Raw genomic sequence first — 22,481 nt, 5'->3', positions numbered from 1 at the left:
AAAAAGTAATGAGAACATCAAAAATAAAACATCTTTCTTTTCTCTCCTCCAAAGGGAATCGGCTGTTACATGTTTCGCATCGATGACTACGAGGTGGTAGACGCCACGGTGCACGGCAACGCCGCCCGCTTCATCAACCACTCCTGTGAGCCCAACTGCTACTCTCGGGTCATCACCGTGGACGGCCAGAAGCACATCGTCATCTTTGCTTCTCGCCGCATCTACTGTGGCGAGGAGCTCACCTATGACTACAAGTTCCCTATTGAGGATGCCAGCAACAAGCTACCCTGCAACTGCGGCGCAAAGAAGTGTCGCAAATTCCTCAACTGATGCCTGTTTCACAACGAGTAAAAGAGGGCTGAAGGTCTGTTGACGGCCCCCTGCTGGGGGTTTGCTGAGGCACTAGCTTTCTGAGTCCAGTCCTTGTTGGACCGCTGCTGCCAACAGCGCACGAGCCCTGTCAGTGTTTCTGCTGCTGGTGATGGCGGAACACGGCATAGGCGGCCGCTGTGAGTCGCACTGTATATGCAGGAACGGCCATTTTAGTGGAAGGGCCATTTGTAGAAATTCCAACATATTGTGCCTCCTTTTGTCTCATTTACATTTGGCACGGGAAGTTTCACCCTTTTTAGAGGTGAGGTATGAAACGGTTTAAGCCTTCACAACATTAAATTATGATATTAACTTTAATTTACATTCGGATGCTAAAGTTACCCTGTCATTCGTTTTACATCGGTCCTCCTTAATTTTCTATGAATTTGTTGTGGTCCACTAATGCTGAGATTTGATCATAGAACAACAACAACAACAAAAATCAAAGAACTTGGTTTCATTTTACACCAAAGTGCAATTTGTTAAAGGGACTTGGAAAAGTAATTTTAGTAGAAAGAAAAATGAGAAACTTGTGAGAGTTTGTTTTTATTTTAATCACAGTGTCGAATGTGCCCTGATGCCTCCAGAGCCATTGTAATTTACTGAAACCTTCCCCTGACTGGGATTTTTTAAAAAGCTTGTAGGTGTGCATTCAACACTGTAAATAGGATCTGCCTGTATGCAGCAGCCTGATAAGAGCTGTACAGACAGAAACACTAGGAGGAGCTGTGGCCACAGGAGAGAAGACAGAATAAAAGAAACAAGGAGGATAGAAATGCAGATTTGTTAAGAAAAAAGTTATTTTTGTTCGTTCGTGTAAAGGGTGATGGCTGAGGCTGATGTCATCCTGTGTACTTCAAGTAACGTTGCGTCTCACAGCTTGGTAGCTGTGTAGACATGTTGGGATTAAGCCTCTGGCCTGAGAGAGTGAGGCAGCTAGAGATTCTGGTGGACTGACAGCCAAGGGACTGGAAAACCCTACTGATGTGCTTTAGTAGACATATTTATAGTTAATCTTTGGATCTGTGATCTACAAAAAGCCATGGATCTTTTTTGGAAATGCACAGTTGCAAGTTGTTGCATTCTGTTGTTGCTATCAGGCTTGTTTTTTTCTTCTTCCGGTAATTATATAAGCTGAGACTTTAAATCACGTTCCAAATTACAGCAGCAAAGAGAACCAAACATCACACTCTTGAATTGAAATTTCCCAAACACTTATTTCTTCTTGGCCTGTTGTGATAACAATTACTATGGAAATTGTTTTTTCGTTTTTTTTTTGTAAAGTCTTTTAAAGTCTTGTCTATTATCTGTCTTTTTATTATGGGCAGGGAGGTATTATGCTTGCTTTTAAAAAACAAATGTAAATAATGTATATTTTTCTACAAGAAGACTTAAAAGCACTCACTAGTGAATAGCACTTAATGATGGTATTTATATTTTTAAAAAAATCGTATTTATTTTATTGCCATTTTTGTAGGAAATAGAGGTTTACAAACACTAATGCTTGGTCTCTATGTTTTGTATTCCACTGCCTTTTCAAAGTTGTTTTTGTTGTAATTTTATCTCCTTTTTTTTTGATTTGTAGCCTGAATGTTTTCTTTGATTCCAAAGACTGACGCTGGTCTGTGGCTTGGTCCCCTTTTTTAGTTCAGTCCACCAGTAGCTCTTTATCTATCCCAGGCCGTTCGGTTCGAGCTGACAGTTTTCTCATTGTTCCAGTTCTAGCTGGCAGTGTGTGGCAGTCGTATGAACTATTATTATGCACTTGGGAGAGTTTAGATTGTTGATCCACAGCAGATATCTCCTCTCTCCAGCCTTATTGTCTCCACACCACATCACACCGAGAATCAACTCCACTTTAGGCGCTGCAACGAGGCAGCCATTTCTAGTCCCTGTCAAACCGTGGGTCGACAAACACGGACCCAACTGTTCACATGTGTAAAATCCAACCGGAGCCCTGTCAGTTTAAAGTGTTTCTTCCCTCTGTAGTCTATAGTCAAGAGGTGCCTTTATTTTAAGCTACCAACATCATTCAAACATTGTCTGTTGAGCCAGTCCGTTTATTTGGTGACCACTCGGTGCTCACCAGCATTTGGAAATCACTTTTTTAATTCTTTTGGTCAGTCTCCTCGTGGTTTGCCTTAGTTGTGAATGAGCATGCCTCTTCTCTCTTTCAAGCCTTCATGTGCTGGACCGCATATTGAACTAACCGTTTCCACTGACTGGTCTTGAAATCACTTACGTTGTTGTTGTCCCTTTTTAATTAATTTATTGTTGTCCGCCTTTCACGCTGACTTCGTCACCACCTAAAGGCCGTTAGCAGTTTCTCCCACACTGCCCTCTGTTGTTGTGAACTGAAACAAAAAACGTGACCCACGCATGGTTTGCACTTAAGTCGTGACACCGGCACATAGAAAAACTCAACTCTTTCGCCAGACAGACAGACAATGCAACTCCAATGCTGAAACCACAAGCACAGATAGTCACCGAGAGTATATGTGCGTCAGTCCCGGTGTTCAGTCAACTTAGAACTGGTCTCCGTGACTCCTGAACGTGGTGTTTGAGGCTCGAGCGAAGTGCACTTGATTTTTTTTAAATTTTTTTTTTTTTTTGCCACAAAGTGAAGGCAGGGACCACACCAGCAGCCCTTTCCTTCCTGAAGGTGCAGTCTGTACAAACCTGCTTTTTCATTTTGGGCCCAAGATCTTGTCAGGTCTTGAGGCCCCATCCACCCTGACTGACAGGCCAGCTGCAACCACACTGGGCCCGCTGGGTTCTGCTGCTATGGTCAATAATGAATGTATGTTCCTCCTCCACATCACCAGACTCGTGATGATGTCGATACTTTGTCAGCTACATTTGTTTTTTAGTTCTTGCGTCAACAAATCTGGTAGATATGGACGCTGTGTAGGTGTGTGACCTCAAGCCGGGCGGCAGCGGTTTCATTTCGGCACTGGGAAATAATACTGACACGTGAACGGCGGCGGGTTTTCTGTCTGTAGGTCAACAGGTTCTTACTGAGTTAGCTCAACAGTTCACGCTCGCGTCGGTGATGACACATTTACTGATGCCAAGGGCTCTGTCTTCGACTCACTTCTCGATATCCACTTCTAGACGGTTCGGCGAACAATAAGTCCATGGATTTCACTTTTTAGACAACACATATACAATAAGGAAATGGTCTCTGTTGTTTCATTGGACTCCATGTTACCACGCCACACCAGTGGCCCCTCTCCGTCATTATCTGTAATTATAGTATAAATACATAACAATAATCTACGGAAACATGCATAGTAATTTCTTGTACTTTAGTATCTATACAATATATGGAATGGACAGACAAACTTAGTTACAGTAGCAAAACAGCAGATTTATAATGGTTAATAGCAATGTTTCAATGTACTCTATAATGGTTTTGTGTTACAGTACTATCAGATGAAACTAACGTGCATCATTTTTTTTGTATATTGATATCCAGTACCAATTTTGCTGTGCCTGTGAGTGTTCCTTCACCAGCAAGGAACATTGCAGTTTTTCTTTTTTTTCTTTTCTGGAAAGGAATGGGGTTTTTTTTTGTATGTGATGAGAAATGTACCTGTATCAATGTGGTTGTGAACTTCTTGAGGTCAACCTTATTGTTTGTTTGTTTGTTTGTTTGTTCGCCCCTCCCCCAGATGTTGTAGTGAATGTTTTTCGTTTTTTTTGTTATTTTTTCATTGTGCGTTTTAACAGGGACTTCGTAGACGACTTACTTGATGTGGTATAAATAAAGTGTGGTTTGTGGAGACTGATCAGGAGTTTTATAAATTGCACCAAAACGGCGTTTGTATTTCATTTTGGAAACCCCTCACGTTTCCCTGACCACCTCTCTCTCTCTCTCTCCTCCGAAGCTTTGGTTGTACTTACTGTTTTTGTAGAGAGTCATAATGCTGATGTTAAAAAAACCATTTAATTTATTTATTTTGTGCAACATCCACCCTGAATTGTTCATATACAAGTCAAGGTTTGGGAGAGGTCGGACAAATACTTAATATGCATTTGTCATTTTCTACTTGTTTATCGTGTATAGAAGTTGTCAGCCTCGGGCGGGATGTGGTGTCAGAGGGAGCAGACGCAGGACTTGTTGACAGAGGGATTGTGCATCATGAACAGGCTTGCTTTCTTATGCCTTGAATAAACCTTTGTCTTATCAATATTCCTCCTGCTCTCTGTAGTAACGTAATCCAAAAGTTCCAACAGTCATATTTTCTCCCGTTCAAACAGTGTTCTTTCAACACACATCAACGAAATGAAGGAAAACCACCACAGTGAAAATATACCACAAACTACTTGGTTGAATGTATAAATAGGAAACAAAGTTGTAAATAAGTGTAAAAAGAAAAGTTTCTAATCATGTTTATTTTCTATGCACTTTTTTTATTTAAGTGATAGTTTAAATAATAAACATGTCTCCTTTACTCTTTTCTGTCTTGACTGGATCATTGTTTGAGTTTTAAGGGGCCACGCCAGCGCCTGCGAAAAGGTCTGTTCAGTAACTTTCAATCATATCACATGCTCTTCATCAGGAGGTGGAGTCATGGGCTCGGATCCCTTTCTGAACTTCTGGAAAAACATTAAAATTGAATGTGATTACTGTCACAAAAGAGTTGGGGTCATGACTGTCGAGACAATATTGAGGTAAAGCAGACCCTCGAGTGTACTGGAACCTCTTGTATAAATGACATCATTGTTCCTCGTGTGTCAGCCCCACAGTTACGGACAATTAGCACATGATACAGTACCTCAGTGCCTGGACAGGAAGGAATGCTGCTGCGTGTGTGGATGTGTGGCTCCGTAAAACAGGTAAATATGTACAGTGATGGCCCTTAAAGCGTTTCATGAAATTTAACACTAATATTAATGGCTGTCTGTTACAGCTGTTGATTGAAAACATGCTCCTGATGTATTATTTAAGAAAATTCCATGTTGACATCCAAGTTGTAATGAGATCTGCGCCCCTGGGTGGAGTTTGCTTTTATGCCACTTTTTGACAAAACTCCCATTTGCTTATAAAGATTTTTCTTATGCACAGTTTATTATGCACAGTTCCACCCTAAAGTAAAACTGCTTGTTATCTAGCGAGAAGACTTTTTTTTTTTACAAATTCACCTCTACCCATTACAAATGATTTCAAACTGCTCATTTGCCAAATGGTTCTGGATTAACAGTAAATCCAGAACCATTCAGCAGTTTATGGATTCTTTCAGGAAATGAGAATTGAGAAATGAGAAACCCAGAATGTGCTGATTCTGGTGTCGCTGATTAAAAACATGTCTCAACTCTGCCGCCTCGCTTCGGTTACAGCTCGCTGCCTCCACAGGAGGCGGCTGAAAAACTCCTCCTCACAGCAGCCTGGTGACTCAAATTCAAAGGAAAGTCAGCTCTTGTTTTTAAAGAGCTGCCGACGCCCCCACCGCCCCGGTCAGCACATCCCCGTAAATCCCATGTTTTAGCATTAAAACACTAAAGCAGGCCCATGTGTAGTCAGAGCAGTTTCACTCTTTGCTCTTGGCGAGACCAAACATGTCCAACCATAATTCTTCATGTGTAAAGAAAGTCACAAGCAATTATATCATTTTAATTGCCTCAGTATGTGACTATAACACATGAAAAGGGGATGAAATCATTTACTCTGTAGTCTTTAGACTATTATACCAGCGGTTGGAAATTTCTGTGTGCCATGAAAAATATTCACAAGATTTTTCACAAATATACTGTAGATAAATCCTGAACGTTATGGCCTCATGACATGTAATGACTGTCCCCACTAATTGGGAATAGATGTAGGTTATTACAAATCCAAACTGTCTGTTTAAGCCCTTGTTTACTGGGGAAGCCTGCACTACACTCCAACCCAATACTCTGCTGACGCTGTTCCTGCCACATGGGGACCACATGGTTTGCCTGGTTGTCAATTCAGGAGCCGTGGAAACCTTTTAAAACTTGTACCGTTAGGTCTATGGATATACTGTCACATATATTCACAATGTATTTGAAATATCAACCAGTTCTTTTAAACATGTATGTTAGTATATTACATCTCATATGGTTAATGTTTCCCTATTCAGCATCAGCACTTGGCCATATTGTTTGTTGAAATATCATGGAAAATAAGACGAGCGAGGGAGAATCAAATGTTTACTTTGAGTTTTCTGCGATTTTGACCCACACTGTGTGAGCAGGGTGTTGTTATCCCCTGAATATGTATGCACTAAATGACCTCATAATGCATGGACTGATGTGGGACAGATGATTCACTTTTAAAGTTGATAGGTCAAAGGTGAAGGTCAACAAAAGTATGGTCAGGAGAACACATTTTCCAGGATGTCTCCGCATATAATAGAACTATAAAGAAACAATCCAAAGCTACTGTCTTATGATAAGTCTGAAAATGATGTCAGTACAGTACGGATCAGGGATTCTCTGCATCCCATGGGACTATAGATATGCGCTAAAGCTCAGATAGATCCAAAAATAATTTGTCATTATATGGTAGGAATGATGTCATCATGACATAAATATGAGGTGAAGTGAAAATTATGCCACATAATGTAGTGATGTGAACTTATGCAACCGATAACAATAGAGACACCATCTGCCGATGTCTATGACATCATGAAAAAGTTGTCTGATTTGGGGTGTACATATACAGTAGCACTCATTTCTATGAAATAAGCAAACAAATGTATCTATTTATGTTTTAATCCAGTAACATGCTCCTCAATGATAAATCCTAACAACACTGGCCCAGGGTTGAACCTCATTGCAGACCGCTGTGTTATTCTCAACACACTGTTGTTGCAGCTTCATGGTGTTCAGTGTGTGTTTTCTCTTTTCCCACACAGACACACTGACTGGACCGTGATCTCACTGTCCTCTACCATCTCCACTTTTGGCACCGCACTGGTTCCTTTTGGCGTCTGCGCTGGACGGTAACTGTGAAAAGATGTTTTCATTTGGCCAGAACTGAAAGGGAGACGCGAAGCATTTTATCAGCTCAAGTTCAGCTCCCTTGCCAAAATGATATTAGGACATTCTTCTCTGGCACTGACGGATTACGATCAAAAGAGGATCACCGTCACAGACTCTTGCTGCGAGCGAACGGCCGATAAGAGTAGGAAGATGGTATCTGGACCGGGCAAACTGCTTCCTCTTGGAGGCAGATGATGAAAATCCCAGGGGACAGGGGACAAATCCTACAGTGTGTGTGTGACTCTTTATAAGTCGGTTGATGTCTTTATTTTCCTCTCTGTACCTCTCTTTTTAAAGCAGTGGTGTGTTTGAGTAATAAAGGAGGGAGCAGAGCTCCTTTTCAGCTGCAGTTCATTGTGGTGGCATTTGTCTTTTTTCCTGACCACAGCCCTCTGAACTCTCTGTGGTTCGGTCTTGGAGAGTTTCCCCAAACACTGTTATGCAATCTCCCGGACATTTATCATCCTCCCCCAAACCTTTTTTCTCATCCCTCCAAAGCAAACCCCTCCCGTCATACTGATGTGGTCAAATCATTTTTTGTTTCAGTTATATTTCTCTTTTATTTTGCGGAACATCACGTTTTTTTCACACTGTATCCTCCCTCGCTCTCTCTCCTCCACCCACACTCCCTCCTCTCCCACCGACCCCAGTTTCTAATTGCATCTCATTACCAAACCTTTCAGTTTTCCCAAGCCCCACTCTCTGGTGGGGAGGAGCAGCTTCAGTTGGATTCTCCTCCTCGGCATCAGCGGCAGGATCAGCAGCAGCAGCTGTCAAGGACTTCACCTAATCAGACAGTAAGTAGGACTTTTTTTTAAATTAAACTGCGAATCAAAGCCGCTCTTCTGTGTTTGAACATCAGGGCACACACTGGACATGTCAGGGCTGAGTTGTGTTATATTGATTTACTATTGAGAACACATATGAGAATTGGCACTATTTGTCCTTCAGAGCATCAAGTAAGAACTATATTACAGCTGAGAGCATCATTATGTATTGTGAAGATATGGCGTTACTGGATTATATAGAAAACCTATAGAATAGAGGAAGAAGTGTTCAGATCCATTACATGAGTAAAAGTCCATCATTCAAAACATTGCTGAAAGTAAAATTACTTATAATACAGCACTTTATTAGATGAATTGATTAATTATTAATAATGCATTCACAGCTATTTATTTTTTAAATATAGCTAGTTGAGGTGGAAAACTAATTGTGATAACTATTTATAGTTGGGTAGTTTTATTTAAAGTAATTCATCATAGTTTACGGTAGGTAATTATTGCAGTCAGATAAAGGTAGTGGGGTGAAAAGTACTCAAACTCCACATGAGATGTAGTATGATTGAAGTATAAGTCAGAAGTATCGATTGAACTTAGTCGCAGCACTCCCCACTTCTGTGTAAGGGAATTTATTCAGTGTTAAAACAAATGGGCAGCTTTGCCTTTCACAGCCTGATAATGAGTCACAGTAAAAGTGGGATAACCACATTGCACTCCAGCTGGTCTGAAGGCAATGGGCCAACCTTTATTTCGCTGCGTTCGAGGTCGTAGTTTTTATCTTGGAGAAATCAGGTCTTTGAACGGCCTGTAAAAGTTCACACAAAACCTCGAGGTGGCAGAGCTGAATCCACGTCACTGGACAGAAAGAAAAAGAAACTTTCAACCAAAACTCCAGCCCAGTGGTTTGGATTGAGCATCGTATTAGTTCTTGAAGCTGTTTATTGAGCTGAGAACAACTGGATTTCACTTGATAACAAAAAAACAACGTCATGATGAGTCTTAAATTCGTCTGAATGTTAACTGAGTCTTCATTTGTCACTTGTTTACACGCCTCTATGTGCTGTTCTAACGCTGACGTCGTACAGTCAACGCTGTAGACACATGCACCGTGAGTGAACCGCAGAGGAAGAGTTTTAAGATTGTGTTTTCGAATCATCGGCGGGTTACTGAGGCAGACAGCTGTTCAGACTCTCCAGTATTTGTCCTCCTGTCTGCTCCGCTCGTCTGCCAGGAATCCTGACGTGCAAGTCTCTCTCCTCCCTCCTCCTCCTCTTTTCTCACTGGTTCTTTTCTCTCTCGTGCCCGTCCCCCTGTTCAGACGTCTGCAGCGCTCTCACACAGACAGAGCAGCAGGTCCACAGCCGAGACAAGCTGGTGTCTCTTGACCAGAAAAATGCTGCAGGAAAGGACAAGAGCGCTGCAAATCATGCATACTTGGAATAAAGTCATGTTACGCAGGGAAGGTAGAGACGAAATGCAGAATGGGATGAATGCTCACAGGGACGGGATACAGAGGGCGGCAGAGGGAGAAGAGAATTTGAGCAGGGACCTTTTAACTTTTAGCTGTGACTGTGAATATCTTCTGAGTAGACTGTCTGGTATTCAGCATCTCATCAAACTGTTTTGAGAAGCATCTGGTTATATTTTATTTTACCAATATGAGTAATCTTATTCAGTTGCTGGGAAATGTTTTTCATTAATTTCATCTTCTTGAAATGCAATTCAAGGGATTATTCGTGGCTAAGTCTCCACTTTCTACACAGAAACAGCCATCATATACTGCAAATGTCGTGCTGCGTATTTCCATGGATTTCTGATATTTGCATTCTGTGAATGTATATCAGTTTGTAATGTGAAAAGCAAAACTCTTCAACTCCTTTCGTTTGCCATCGGTTGGTTGTTGAATCTTTTATTTCTGGTCATTTTTTCCCCTCCAGTTATTCCCCATCACTTCCTTCCACATGTCTTCCCTGAAACAGAGCGAGCTGTTCTTGGTGTCACGACTCCATTATTTGCAGAAGCTGAATCAGCAGGTTAAACCATAATCTGCAGCTGTGTGGATAAAAACAAACTTTCCGTATGTGTTGTTGCAACAAAAACTCTTCCTAGGATTATCTAAATGTATTCATATATACTAAATATCATAAATATGTCTACCTGAGTGGAGAGGGACATTTATTAATGTCATCTGTTCTATATTAGTTGTCACTTCCTTACACGTTTGCCAGTACCTAGATATAATGGATAATGCCATTTCCGGGCTGCAATGTGGTTTTCACGTTACCCTCAGACCAAGTGAAGAATTTGTTGAAAAACATTATTGAATTCATATCATCGTTCATCGTCATTATACTCTGATGATACAATGAACTGCCTGATTGAATGTGTTGTGATGTATTTTAATCAGCCCATATTTATGAGCTTGACTTGTGCCAGCGCTCTCTGACCATCTCAGTCGAGTATTGTCAGGTCGTCCTGGAAGACGATAATCTTGGTGACTGGATAACTTTAACTGCTTAACTAAACTGCTACAAGAAAATGCGGACTGAATATTATTCTGTAAGTCCTTAAATTATGTCTGTCGAGGGTTAGGGTTAGGGTTAATGCTCACCCAGTGTTTGTAAGGTGATAACGTTCGATCTGACTTGATGTTTATAGTGGCATTTGTGGAAGAATGTTGTTTAACCAGATCACTGATAACCTACTGTGCCTAGTCCAGCTCAAGCGTACTCCTCCACAGACTTGTTTGTAAACTGTCATGTTCCCTCACACACTCCTTCATCTTTGCAAGACTAAAACATTCATTTTTTCTCTTTTCCCTCTCAGCCGTGACACTGCAATGACCTCACTCGGACTGTCGCCCTTGTTGTTGCGCTCCCTCCTCATCCTACACGTCCATCTTTCCAGCCAGCTAGAAGACAACAAGATCCCACCCAGTCTGTGCACCGGTCACCCTGGGATCCCCGGCTCTCCCGGGGTTCATGGCAGCCCTGGTCAGCCGGGGCGAGATGGGAGGGATGGGAGAGATGCTGCTCCGGGGGAGAGGGGAGACAAGGGGGGCCGGGGAGACTCAGGTGCTCTGTCTTCTTCACTCATGTGTGTGTTTGTCTCAGTGCAGATCGTTCATGTCCGTGCTCCTCTTCCCCTCCAGGTGAGACAGGAGTGCGGGGCCTGACCGGAGACAAAGGTGACCTGGGAGAAAAGGGGGAGAGGGGCCAGCAAGGAGAGTGTGCTGTGGCTCCCAAATCAGCCTTCAGTGCCAAACTATCCGAGGGCCTCACTTTGCCCCTCACTGTGGGAGATGCGGTCCGCTTCGACAAGATCACGCTGAACGAACAGGGGGACTACAACACGGAGACCGGACGCTTCACCTGCAAAGTGCCTGGAGTCTACTACTTTGCCGTCCACGCCACAGTGTACCGCGCCAGCCTGCAGTTCGACCTGATGAAGAACGGACACACGGTGGCGTCTTACTTTCAGTTCTACGGAAACTGGCCCAAACCGGGCTCTCTGTCGGGCGGCTCCCTGCTCCACCTCGTCCCTGGTGACCAGGTGTGGGTCCAGATGGCTCTGTCAGAGTACAATGGGTTTTACTCCAGCACCAAGACCGACAGCACCTTCACGGGCTTCCTGGTCTACTCAGAATGGAAACACTCTGCTGTGTTTGCATGACACGTGCCTGTGAACAAAACAAAGTTAAATTCCCCTTGTGAGAAATGAACCACAAGCTTTTTCTAAGTTTCCTAATTGAGTTTTCCCGGATAATGACAAGTGGCTGTGGTGTGCGACAGCTGTATTTGTGTGTGTGCAAAGTAAAAACGGACAATCTTACTTGAATGGCACATACCGTACTGGTGAAGTGGGAGGTACGCACTCTCTGCGGTAGTGTTTGCTCAGTGTCTGTTCTTCACTTGCAGCTTTTAAACTGTTGTGACAGTTAATTCTTGTACCAGATGTTTTGACAGCGGCCCCCGGCCAACTCCAATTATTGCACTTTGTGTCTCACCGGTTTCTGCTCAGCGAACATGAAATAACATAAATAAACCATTTTAGTTTTTAAAACACACACGACTGACATATTTTTGGCCACGAGTACACCTTTTCACTGGAGGGGGACAAATGTGGGGGGATCACTTTTGCCAGGAGTTTCAATAACTGACAACGCTGACATGCCTGCCTGCGCACATCTGTATCATTACACAGATGTTTTAAACCATTTTTTTAGTGGTGGCTGAACACAAATGTCAATCACACGTACACAAAATATTTCTACGATCTGTATCTTTATATCTGTTTCTTTTGCAATCCTCACATTTCTAGGCCTCGGGGAAGTTGAAGCTTCCGAGAAAATCCGTACCAAAGCGGAGGTCACCGGCCTCTGTTTCAGGTTCCAGCCAATGAAGTCTACGGCACATTACCACAAATTCAAGTAGGATAATTACATTTATTCTTATTCTGCTATTAATGACTGGGTTGATGCTGTTACAAGAATCATAATCCTTCAAATTTCATCCATAGATATTCGCATCTGAAGCATCATCACCATGTAACCCTACATTAGCCTATCATCTTCCAACATTACTCAATTTACAACATTCTCAAATTACTATTAGTCCATATTTTTCATTTAGTCATTAGTCTATGTGATTAGTTATCTGTCAGTGCATTTTTTCTTTCTCGAACCCAAGCTGTCGAGGCAGATGACTCCGACCGGTTCTGCGGTCATGTTGGAGGTTTGTTCCTGTTAGAAGTGAGTTTTTCCTCTTTGCGGTTAACAAGTACCTGCTCATTGTGGAAACTGTTGATTTTCTTTTTGTAATATTGTTTTATTGTCTTGGCCTTATTCTGTAGTAAGTGTCATGAGATAATGTATGTTAGGATTGGACACTGTATTCCATACCAAAAATATAATTTAAGATAAATCTGCAGGATTGTAAAATGATTAATGGAGCGGAATAGAATAGAAAGCATAAGCTTTTTTTGATTTCTCTCAGTTGCTTTCACTTTTCTTGGATCATTTTACGAAACTGACTGAGAGAGGAGATTTCTCTTGACATCTGAAACATGAAGATGGGAGACAACTAAACAACTTTTTTTGATAAGTAATCACAAGTCAAGTTTGATTGTAGCTTATAAGCTTTTTGATACGTAAAAATTGAACCAGAAAATTAACTAGTAGCTATAGATGTTAAACGATTATAGTGAAGTAAAACTGCAATATTTCCCTCTGAGATTTAGCAACTGCAAATGCATTGAGGTATAAAAGTAGACCTCAAAGTGCAGAACTTAAATAAATGCACTTAGTTAACATCTGCCTGATTTTATTAATAGAATCCAACACTCAATCGTCTGGTTTTCATTCCCAAAGGCGGAGCACTTCCAAAGTAAATGTCTTAATGAAGATGACTGGAAAATATTCATTTTCCACCGGGTTCTCACTGTTTACCTCTGTGTCTAATGATTTCACCAAACGCTGTAAGTACCTTGACAGACCCTGACATTTCAACACTGAGCTGGTAATATATGTCATCTCCTTCTGCCCGTCCGTAGCTCGAAACCAAAACAACATGTATTATTTTCCCAGATTACCGAGCTGAGTCTCTCCCATTGTCTCTGACATTTTTTGTGGCGTGATTGTTTGTTTATGTATTTGATTGTTTATGAGGCTAAACACGGACAGGACCGCAGCCCACGGAGGGCTCTCTGTGCCTGTCAAATACACTTTACCTCAGACATGAGGAATTGTTATTTTCCCTTCACTCCACTGAGTCTCCTACATATAATTAGGCTCTCAATATAACCCCATAACTTTTTCTCTTCGGGGTAGAAGGAGAGAGGCAGGGAGTTAATCAATCCTCCTCTGGCATTAATCAGACTATTTCCATTAGTTCACAGCCTGTAAATTGAAGCCTATGGCCGAGCAGACGGTGACATCACTCTCTGAAAAGAGCCGGGTGGGGGTTTGTTGGGGTGACGGAAAGTGAGGAACGAGTTTGACATCTGGATTAAGATGTAGATGCACGTAGGGTTTAGATATAGGAAGACAGATCAAGCATTTTATAAAACACTGAGATGAACTTCTTACCTTTCTCATATCATCAATGCATATCAGTCAGAATATGTCTAAATTCTGTCCCGAAACAATCTCTCGGGAATATCTACACAATAGTTGTTATCACCATGAGCTGACACTCAGAGGTACAGTATCGATCTGAGAAGTTAACAGTTGACAGCATATTTACCGAAATGTGAAACCATTCTTTTAAAACCTTCGCCACACTGCCGAGGAATTCTTGTTGTGAACTTTTGAGCTCGTCAAAACCCCCAAATTACCAAAAACAGACTCAAAGACACGACCTCATCATCCTCAGAGTTGTAGTGGAAAGATTCTCTCATCGACCACAGATTTGACATTACTGTCTTCAGAGGTGGTTCATCTGAAGTTGATGGTGCTGTGCAATCCAGCAGGGGGCAGTGTTGTATCAGCACACCTCTGAACTAATAATGAGATTTCTCATGGCTGCACCAGTGAGGATCTTTTCTTGGAAATGTGTCTCCACTATGACATGATGGGCTCTTTCTCTGTTTTATTAGCGTCAGAAACACAACGTGAGATTCAATGTTGCGAAACAATGAACTTCCATCAGTAGCAGAATGTCTGTCTGAATAGTTTTTACGTTCTCACACAGCCCTGATTCTTTTCTCTTTTTTTGTGTAGAAACAGTGGCACATTTCATTGCATCTCGTCTCTCTCTCAGTCCGAAGGTGAAAGTTTAAGTACTATGGGGGGAGGTCCTGACCCTGCCCTCTGACCTGATGGCTATCATCCAGCTTCCTGCTCCAGGAGTCACCACCATCTTTAATCTTAAATCATACGCTGCATTGATTCAAGGCTAACAGGATTATCAGATGAAGAAACCTGCTAATTACAACAAACATCCTAACTGCAGCAGAGTCCGGCTTGAAGGTCAGGACTGATGAGTTGCCCACGTCTTCTTCTTCATCTCATCACTTGCTGTTAAACGGTTGTTTTCCCTTTTAATTCACTGAGAATGTTTCCTCTATATTTTGGCTCCACTTACATTTTGTAAATCTCAGATTTGATCTTCTGTCTCATGAAACGTTGGTCTCTTTTGTTTTTCTTTGCATGACAACGGAGGACTCTGGCAGGTTATGTCGGGCTTGTCAACATCAGAAATAGAAACATTACCTATACAGGAAGTTCTCTCATTGTTTTTTGAGCCCCCACAGGGAGGTCAGGGGTCAGGGGTCAGAGCAGCGGTGTGTGTGCGGTAGGGATTCACCATCTTTGACATTAAATCGGGGCCGAAACTCACTGTTCTGGTTGCTTGAACCCTTCATATCTTCCAACTCACAAAGATGCAACGATTTAAGCACACAATATAGAGATGATAAAGAAATCAGGAGCCAGTGAAGGCAACGGAGAGAGAGTGATCATAAACACAAGGAAAAAAATAGGAGCCCGAGTGATGCAGATAAAAGCACACTTGGGTTTGACATTTTCCCACAATGCTCTCAAGCAGGAACACCAGGGTCAAAGGGAAGAGGTCGAATCCCCAGAGCGCGCGGCTCTCCTCAGTTTACTTCTCCCTGCTCTTCGCCTGACATTGAGTTTCCTCTCCTCTGTTTACACCATCCTCATTTACAACTTTCACATAAACACGGCAGCGGCTGGACTCGTGGGGTCAGGAGACAACAAACAGCCCCTGGATTTGTTTCCTGATCCCTGTTAACAGCGTGTTTAGTTTGTGGTCATCAAGCAGAAACCTCACAGTTCTAAAGATGAGAGGTTCCACTGATGTGTCAAAGATCTTCAGAGACACACGTGACATTAAACTGCATTCTTTTATCTCAGCTAGATGTCTCGTGTGGAGCTGTGGGGTATTTTTAGTGAGAACGTTGGGAACAGGAATGAACCCTCTGAATCTGTAAACCACAAGCCTCTGGTGAATTGTCATATGCTGGTGGAAGTGGCCCCTTGTGACCACCAGGGCCTCCTCCCCTCGACGACCACTGCGGCCCGTCTAAAGCCCCCTTTTACATGACAGTCGAACTATCTCTAAAATCAACCGTTGCTTTATTTCTGGTTTCCGATACAGCGTTGACAAGCATAAGAAATGTCACGTGTCCCGCGCCCAGGGGATTGTTACTTTCTGTGTTACAGTTTCTAGAAATCTGCATTACCCTCAGCATATATGAAGGCCCCGGGGTCACAGACTGTGTGGACGTCATGAAAACATGGTGAAATCAGTGTAACCAAATTTGGTCAAAGACACAGAGGCCATGTGTCCCCTTGCCAGTGCAGAAGTATGCGGCATGCTGGCATAGACACATACTGTACCTGTGGCTGGGACGAGATTAGAGATGTCAAACCTATTTGTTTGTACCATTTTCTACTTCAGTGTAAATACATTGTTGGGCTGAAATATTTACTTTATCAATCGATCCAACAATTTTTTGGATAATCAATTAATATATATTTAATATTTTCTTACTTTTCAACGATACTAAATTGATTTTGGTCAGATTTTTTGCTGTTGGTAGGACACAAGACAATTTGAGATTTCCCTACAGATTCTTGGGAAATGTGATGGGCATTTTTTTTTAACTATATTGACAGACATGTTTCCCTAATTTTTTTTGTCAAGCACTTTGTGAGTTTTTGTCCTGTGAAATAAGATAAGATCTACCTTTATTGATTCCCATTGACGAAATTTGAATTTGACACAGCAGCACAAGGAGACATCGTAACAAGAAATAAAATAGAAAACAGAATCTAAGGTAAACAAGATGAAAATTGAAAAAAATATGTACGTAACAGACACCTTACACAACAACAAACCATATATTTATCATATATCAAATATTTATGTAATATTAACATGTGTACTTTCGGTGAATAAGAAAGAGGAACAGTTTTAACTGTTGTTTTATTATGAACATGAGACTTGCCTTTATGTGGCAGCCGCAGCATAAAAAAAACCAAAAAACAAATACATTCATATCTTCAAACCACATTGTCCCACACTGTGTCACGTTGCAGGTAGCAAAAGATGATGGTCACGTGAGCGGTTTTCAGTCCCCTGCAATCTTTAGTGAGGAATGCTGCACATTGGCATTTTAGGAATACCTGAGAGAAGTGGTAGTCCATAATGACTACAGTCTGGTATCCAGAAATCTTTTATCAAACACTTGACATTCAGATCACTTTCATTAACGATATCCGAGTGATGTACGAAGACGCATAGTAATGCCAGCAATTTGTGTCGCATGGCTCCTGTCACACAAAAAACCCCACCTCAGATTATCAAATGTCTTCAAAACAAACAAATTAATTAAATAAAAAACTTTCCGTAAATCAAATGAGGGCATATGACTAATAGCACTTTCCCCACACCACCACCCACCATCAATAATAATAATAGTACATTAAGTGGCATCATGATATGAACACAGATCAATACCAACACCTCAGTTTCAACAGCTACAAATGAAAAAAAAAAAACAAATGTAAATGAAATTGTGCAGCCTTATGAGTTTACCGTCCTTTTATACAACAGAAATCTATGTTTTATTACAAAGGCAAAGGAAAGAGAAAACCTTTTATAGATCATGTGCAGGTGGTGACTGTAACCTTCCTCTGATGCAAGACTGGAATAAGCCCTATTAATAGAACTAATAAATGGAAGAAAAAAAGAAACTGTGTTTTACCATCACAGACTGAAAATAACATATATTGACTTTCCTCAAACACATGGAACCTTTTCTTTTAACTCTTACGTGTCTCTGCGCAGTGCAAACATTAACTGAAGTATGTTTAAATGGTAAAAGCTTACATGGCAACAAAAAAACAATCATTGTGTTATTATGAATACAGTTTTTTACATAAAGCATGCGTGGAATCACTTGTATACTCTCTCATGCAATAAAGCACAATGCTTGTATTCACAGCTTGGTCCATAAAAAGAAGCACAACAGTTTAAGACACGAGCAGCGGTAAACATCTCGGCATTGGGGGGGGGGGGGGGGGCACTTACGGGTTACCGTGGCTACGAGACCTGAGACTCAACGTGGCAACACTGGATCATTTAGAACAGGTTCATCACAGTGACTCAGATCCACATTACAGGCGTCATCTAACCGAGATTTATGTCTGTCACATGTTCACACTTAAAAAGCAAGGAGATGAAGTTGACTTAAAACAATCAATACAAAAAAACCCTCTATTCTCCCACAACTCAATAAACAAAGTACACTGTAAAAAAAAAAAAAAAGGATTGTGGATAGCGGTGAAACAGTTCAGTGACATTTTTGGAAAAAACATCTTTTTAGAGCCACAGCGATTCGTGGTTAATCACTCAATGGAGGAAATAAATCTGCAGACATGTCGGTAATCGATGACAAACGATTGCTGACAGCTCGACAAAAATGTTTTTGTTTTTTTTTCATTTGTAAAGTCGTATTTTCATATATGATGGGAATAAAACAAGAATTTATTTGGGCTTTTTTTATTTAGGAATTTCAGCTCTGGAAGGCTTTGGCACGTGTTTTTCAGTGGCACGTTTGAAAGATCCATCGACAGAATAATCTGGAGATTTATTGGATTTATAATAATCGTTCTTCAACCCTTGTCTCTTTATTTTGTTAGAGGCATTTCAACATGATTTTTGGATCAGCATCTGAAGGCGCACGTATCATATAATTTCCTGTTCATCTGTTTACTTTGGTAGTTAATGTCTGAACCGCTCACAGAGGCTGCACTGATCCGAGACCAGATTTCAGAAGATAAGTCTGCTCATATTGTCTTTATTTTTTTACTATCAATAAATCACAACCGATCCAGAACTAAACTGATCCTACAAAGTATTGTCCGCCATCAAAGCCCATGTTCATCTGTTTGCATTGTTTACTCCTGTTGTTTCAGTACAGAAGCCTTTACATGATTATGAGCTGTAGGGATTTACTGTCGTCAGTGGGGATGAATATTCTTGGGGCTGAGCGCCGCAGTCAGGGAGGAGAAGAAGGGAAGAAGTACTGACAGCTGGATTCATCAGTGCTTTGTTACTAATGGTTTTATCATGGGATTTGTTGAAAGCAATAAAAAATTAAAATAAACACAATATCACCAGACTTATCTTTTAACACATCATTTCAGTGGTGGTAAAACTTAAAAGTATTGACAGGTCATACGTTATTAGGCTCCTTGTAATTCAGAAGCCCACAGATCCACCGGTCCCTCATAGATAAACGTCCATAGTGTTGAGGATCATGTGGCGACAGAGCGGACAGTTCTGTTGGTAGACGGGCTGCCTCAACAGGATGTTTGTACAGTCTCTGCACAAGCAGAGGTGTCGGCACGGCAGCAGCACCACCGTCTTGGTGCAGTCCTGACAGATGACACACTTCTTCCTGTCCTCCTGCTCCTTCAGCAGAGTCAGCAGGTTCTCAGCAGGCAGGAGTTTGTCGCCTTTGCCTGCAGACGACGCCTTCTTCAGTGGCCTGTCTGTGCTGGAGGAGGGGAAAACTAAATCCAGCAGCTCTTGGTGGGCTCCATCTCCCGCTCTCCCATCCGGCGGACCCCGGCGCTCCTCTCCGGCGTCGCCGTCCCCTCGCGCTCTGCCGTCGCCGTCCCTGTGGAGGTGTGTCCGCAGTGCCAGGCCTATTTGGCTGCTGTGTTGAGACAGCTGCCGCCAAAGGCGCCTCTCCAGTAGGTAGAGGTGGTGGAGGATCCTTTGCAGGCTTTGCAAGTTGCCACGCACCAAACGCGGGACGCTCCGAGCGGCTACCGTGAGTCTGTGCAGAGCGGGAACAGAGTCGATGTAATCCAGAGCTTGTGCGGCTGCCTGTCGGGTCAGCTCTGGGTTCAGGTAGGCCGTGGTCGTCAGAGCGACGGTGACGGTGAGCAGCAGGCCGTAGATGTTCAGTACGAAGATGCTGACGAACATGTGCACCAGGGAAACCACCAGGTCCAACAGCAGCTTACAGGGCGACCACAGGAAAGCCGACGTCCCGACCAGGCTGCTGTACAGGAAGGTGAGGGAGGTCAGCGTGAGCTCCAGCACCGTCTGCAGAGGGCTGGACAGCGTCTGCAGCACGCTGACCACGGCCAGGTACACGTTCTGGGTGGCGATGAGGGCAAAGTTCACCACCGTGTTGGTGAAGTACACCACCAGGCTGACGGCGATGCCACAGCCCTCCAGCATGGACAGCAGCCCGCGACACAGCTGCTCCTTGCCCCGGAGGAGGACGTGCATGGACAGGTAGCCCACCATCTTCAGGCTCTCCAGCAGCCCCTCCAGCGCCAGCGACACGCCGCCCAGCACGGCGACGGCCTGCTGGGCGGCGTGTGAGGTCGCCTCCGCCGCCGTCACCGAGCAGAAGACGAAGAAGTTGCCCAGCTGCAGCGCCGAGGCGAGGAGCAGGGCGGGCAGGTTGGCTACGAACGAGACGACCGCGAGCAGGCTCCGCACCACGGTGTGGACCACGAGGAAGTTCAGGTCCAGCAGCAGACACGCGGCGTCCAGACATTTTCCAACGGTGGAGATGACGAAGTTCACCAGAGCCATGGCAGTTGTCTCCTCGACCGGTTTGCTCTCAGCTGGTCCCCGCGCCACAGTCCATGTCGTGTTGATTCCGTCGGGCCGAGAGGCGCGCCAGCGTCACATCTTGTTCACGCCGTCGGCTCGCCGCGTGCTGTGGACGAAAGCGCTCGTTGTCCCTGGTTCCGCTTCCCCACGGACGGGTTCATGTGTCGTTTTGATCCATCTCCGCGCGGCTACGACGACGAGCTAACACAACAAACACACGCACACACGCGTTACGGAGGCGGATGTTTGGTTTCAAACCAGCGGCAGACACTTCCGTTTGTTTTTCAGTGTCGCCCTTTTCTCTCCGTTTCAGAAAATGTCCCAGAAACATTTAGTAAATAACGTCTTCTTTTTTGTTTTAATTTCTAACCTGTAAAAACCGGCAGGCAACACCAAGAGAGACGAATAGATCCATAAAGCATCGTCGATATCTCTGTCGTTATTACCTTAGACGCCATGTTTGTTTTGGTCGCGTCAGATGACCTCAGCATCTCTTTCCGGTGAGTTTTTCAAAATAAGATGATTTACCTTTTATTTTTTGGCAAATATCTTTTTTTTTTTACAACTGTTACTATGTCAAATATTATTTAAATATACACTCAGTTGTCAGATTAGACTATTTAAAACGAAGTCCAAGAGAGGGTCTCTTCTATACTCATGGATGAAATTGCAAGAGATTAACAAATAAGAGTTCACTATGATACTAATTACTGTATGGTCAGGATTGGCCAGGTCAGTTTGGTGATTTACTATTTAAATAACCAATTCTTTTTCACAGCTCAATAACAACCAGTTTGTGGGTTAAGCGATCTGGTTTGCAGTTGTGCTGGTGTTGTTTATAACTTCACAGAAAATGAGGCTTGACAGCATCTCAACATAGTTGTTATTGTTGTTGTTGCATGATCCTATAATCCACAAATCTGATAGTCTATTATTCCCTACCCGTTTCCTTTTCTATTTATATTAACACAAACACACTTGTTGAGCTTTTCTGTCCCATTTCCTCAGCCTCTTCAGAGACAATGAAACACAAAAACTTTACAGTGCTGAACAATATGAAGTGCATTTCCTTCCTTGCCCTGTGCTTCATCCTCCACATCTGATCCGTTCAGCGTTGAGGGTTTTTTTTTTCTTGCAAAGGGAAACTGCATAAACTGCATAGCCAGATTGGCTATTTCCCCCCATTCAAATCTTTGTGTTACTGACTCTGTGCTAACTGACCACAGGCTGTATAGGTGCAAATTTACATTACAGGAATGAAAGTGAGATTGATCGTCTCATCTAACTCTCAATAAGAGAGAAGATTGGTTCAATACACTAACTCTAAATAATAGCATTCTTCCATACTGTCAAGGTAGGATTGTTCAATCCAAGGATGAACATAAACATGGTAATGGACGTAAATCCAGAATGGCAAAATTGTTGATACTTGACTGTAAATATAGCCTTGCACTGTGTATTTAGATTTCTCCAAGTAATCAGATTTAAACTAAAGATTATAATATTGAGATTTTTCCAAATAACAATTACACAAATTAATAATGTTTAATAGAACGTAGAAATAGAGTGTCTTCAAACAGTCTGAGGTAAACACGTTAGAAGATTGTCCGTCGACTGTCCAGTTACTATTGTCGCATGGACCACTGTCCCCACAATCTTTGAAAGCTGGTGGGGGACTTGAGGATTCATGTCATGTTCCCAGATTTTG

The 22,481-nt window shown here is 42.6% G+C and overlaps 3 protein-coding genes across 4 annotated transcripts in view; 2 read left to right on the top strand and 1 right to left on the bottom strand.

Moving 5' to 3' along the window:
• kmt2a (lysine (K)-specific methyltransferase 2A) overlaps positions 1-2,964 on the top strand; it is a 36,896-nt gene extending 33,932 nt beyond the window's left edge. The window contains exon 33 of the mRNA XM_047335424.1: positions 55-2,964. Within this exon, the coding sequence (XP_047191380.1) occupies positions 55-330 (276 nt within the window). The 3' untranslated portion in view covers positions 331-2,964. The remainder of the gene's footprint in view (positions 1-54) is intronic.
• Positions 2,965-7,942: 4,978 nt separating this feature from the next.
• Positions 7,943-12,231, top strand: c1qtnf5 (C1q and TNF related 5). The gene is made up of 3 exons (XM_035622927.2): positions 7,943-8,180; positions 10,992-11,239; positions 11,317-12,231. Exons 2-3 carry the CDS (start codon positions 11,005-11,007, stop codon positions 11,835-11,837), a joined length of 756 nt encoding a protein of 251 aa, XP_035478820.1. The 5' UTR covers positions 7,943-8,180; positions 10,992-11,004; the 3' UTR covers positions 11,838-12,231.
• A 4,868-nt stretch (positions 12,232-17,099) lies between these two features.
• On the bottom strand, positions 17,100-21,253 carry rnf26 (ring finger protein 26). Of its 2 annotated transcripts, none has more exons than XM_035622924.2 (2): positions 21,144-21,253; positions 17,100-20,974 (listed from the first exon to the last, which is right to left on the bottom strand). In XM_035622924.2, the coding sequence occupies exon 2, from the start codon at positions 20,750-20,752 to the stop codon at positions 19,424-19,426; it is 1,329 nt and encodes a 442-aa protein (XP_035478817.1). In that variant the 5' UTR covers positions 20,753-20,974; positions 21,144-21,253; the 3' UTR covers positions 17,100-19,423. The 2 variants fall into 2 exon arrangements, with proteins under 2 accessions (XP_035478817.1, XP_035478819.1); XM_035622926.2 differs by having other exon boundaries at positions 21,220-21,237.
• Between the last annotated feature and the right edge of the window lie 1,228 nt (positions 21,254-22,481).

The sequence above is a fragment of the Scophthalmus maximus genome, chromosome 11, assembly GCF_022379125.1.
Source record: "Scophthalmus maximus strain ysfricsl-2021 chromosome 11, ASM2237912v1, whole genome shotgun sequence".
Lineage (NCBI taxonomy): Eukaryota > Metazoa > Chordata > Actinopteri > Pleuronectiformes > Scophthalmidae > Scophthalmus > Scophthalmus maximus.
This window is presented reverse-complemented; position numbering and strand designations above follow the sequence as displayed.

What these genes read in the sequence shown, in the direction of transcription:
- c1qtnf5 (XM_035622927.2), top strand. Translation starts at nt 11,005, where the DNA reads ATGACCTCACTCGGACTGTCGCCCTTGTTGTTGCGCTCCCTCCTCATC. An exon ending in GGGGGGCCGGGGAGACTCAG is followed by an intron (nt 11,240 to 11,316) that starts GTGCTCTGTCTT and finishes CTTCCCCTCCAG; the next exon opens with GTGAGACAGGAGTGCGGGGC.
- rnf26 (XM_035622924.2), bottom strand. Translation starts at nt 20,752, where the DNA reads ATGGCTCTGGTGAACTTCGTCATCTCCACCGTTGGAAAATGTCTGGAC.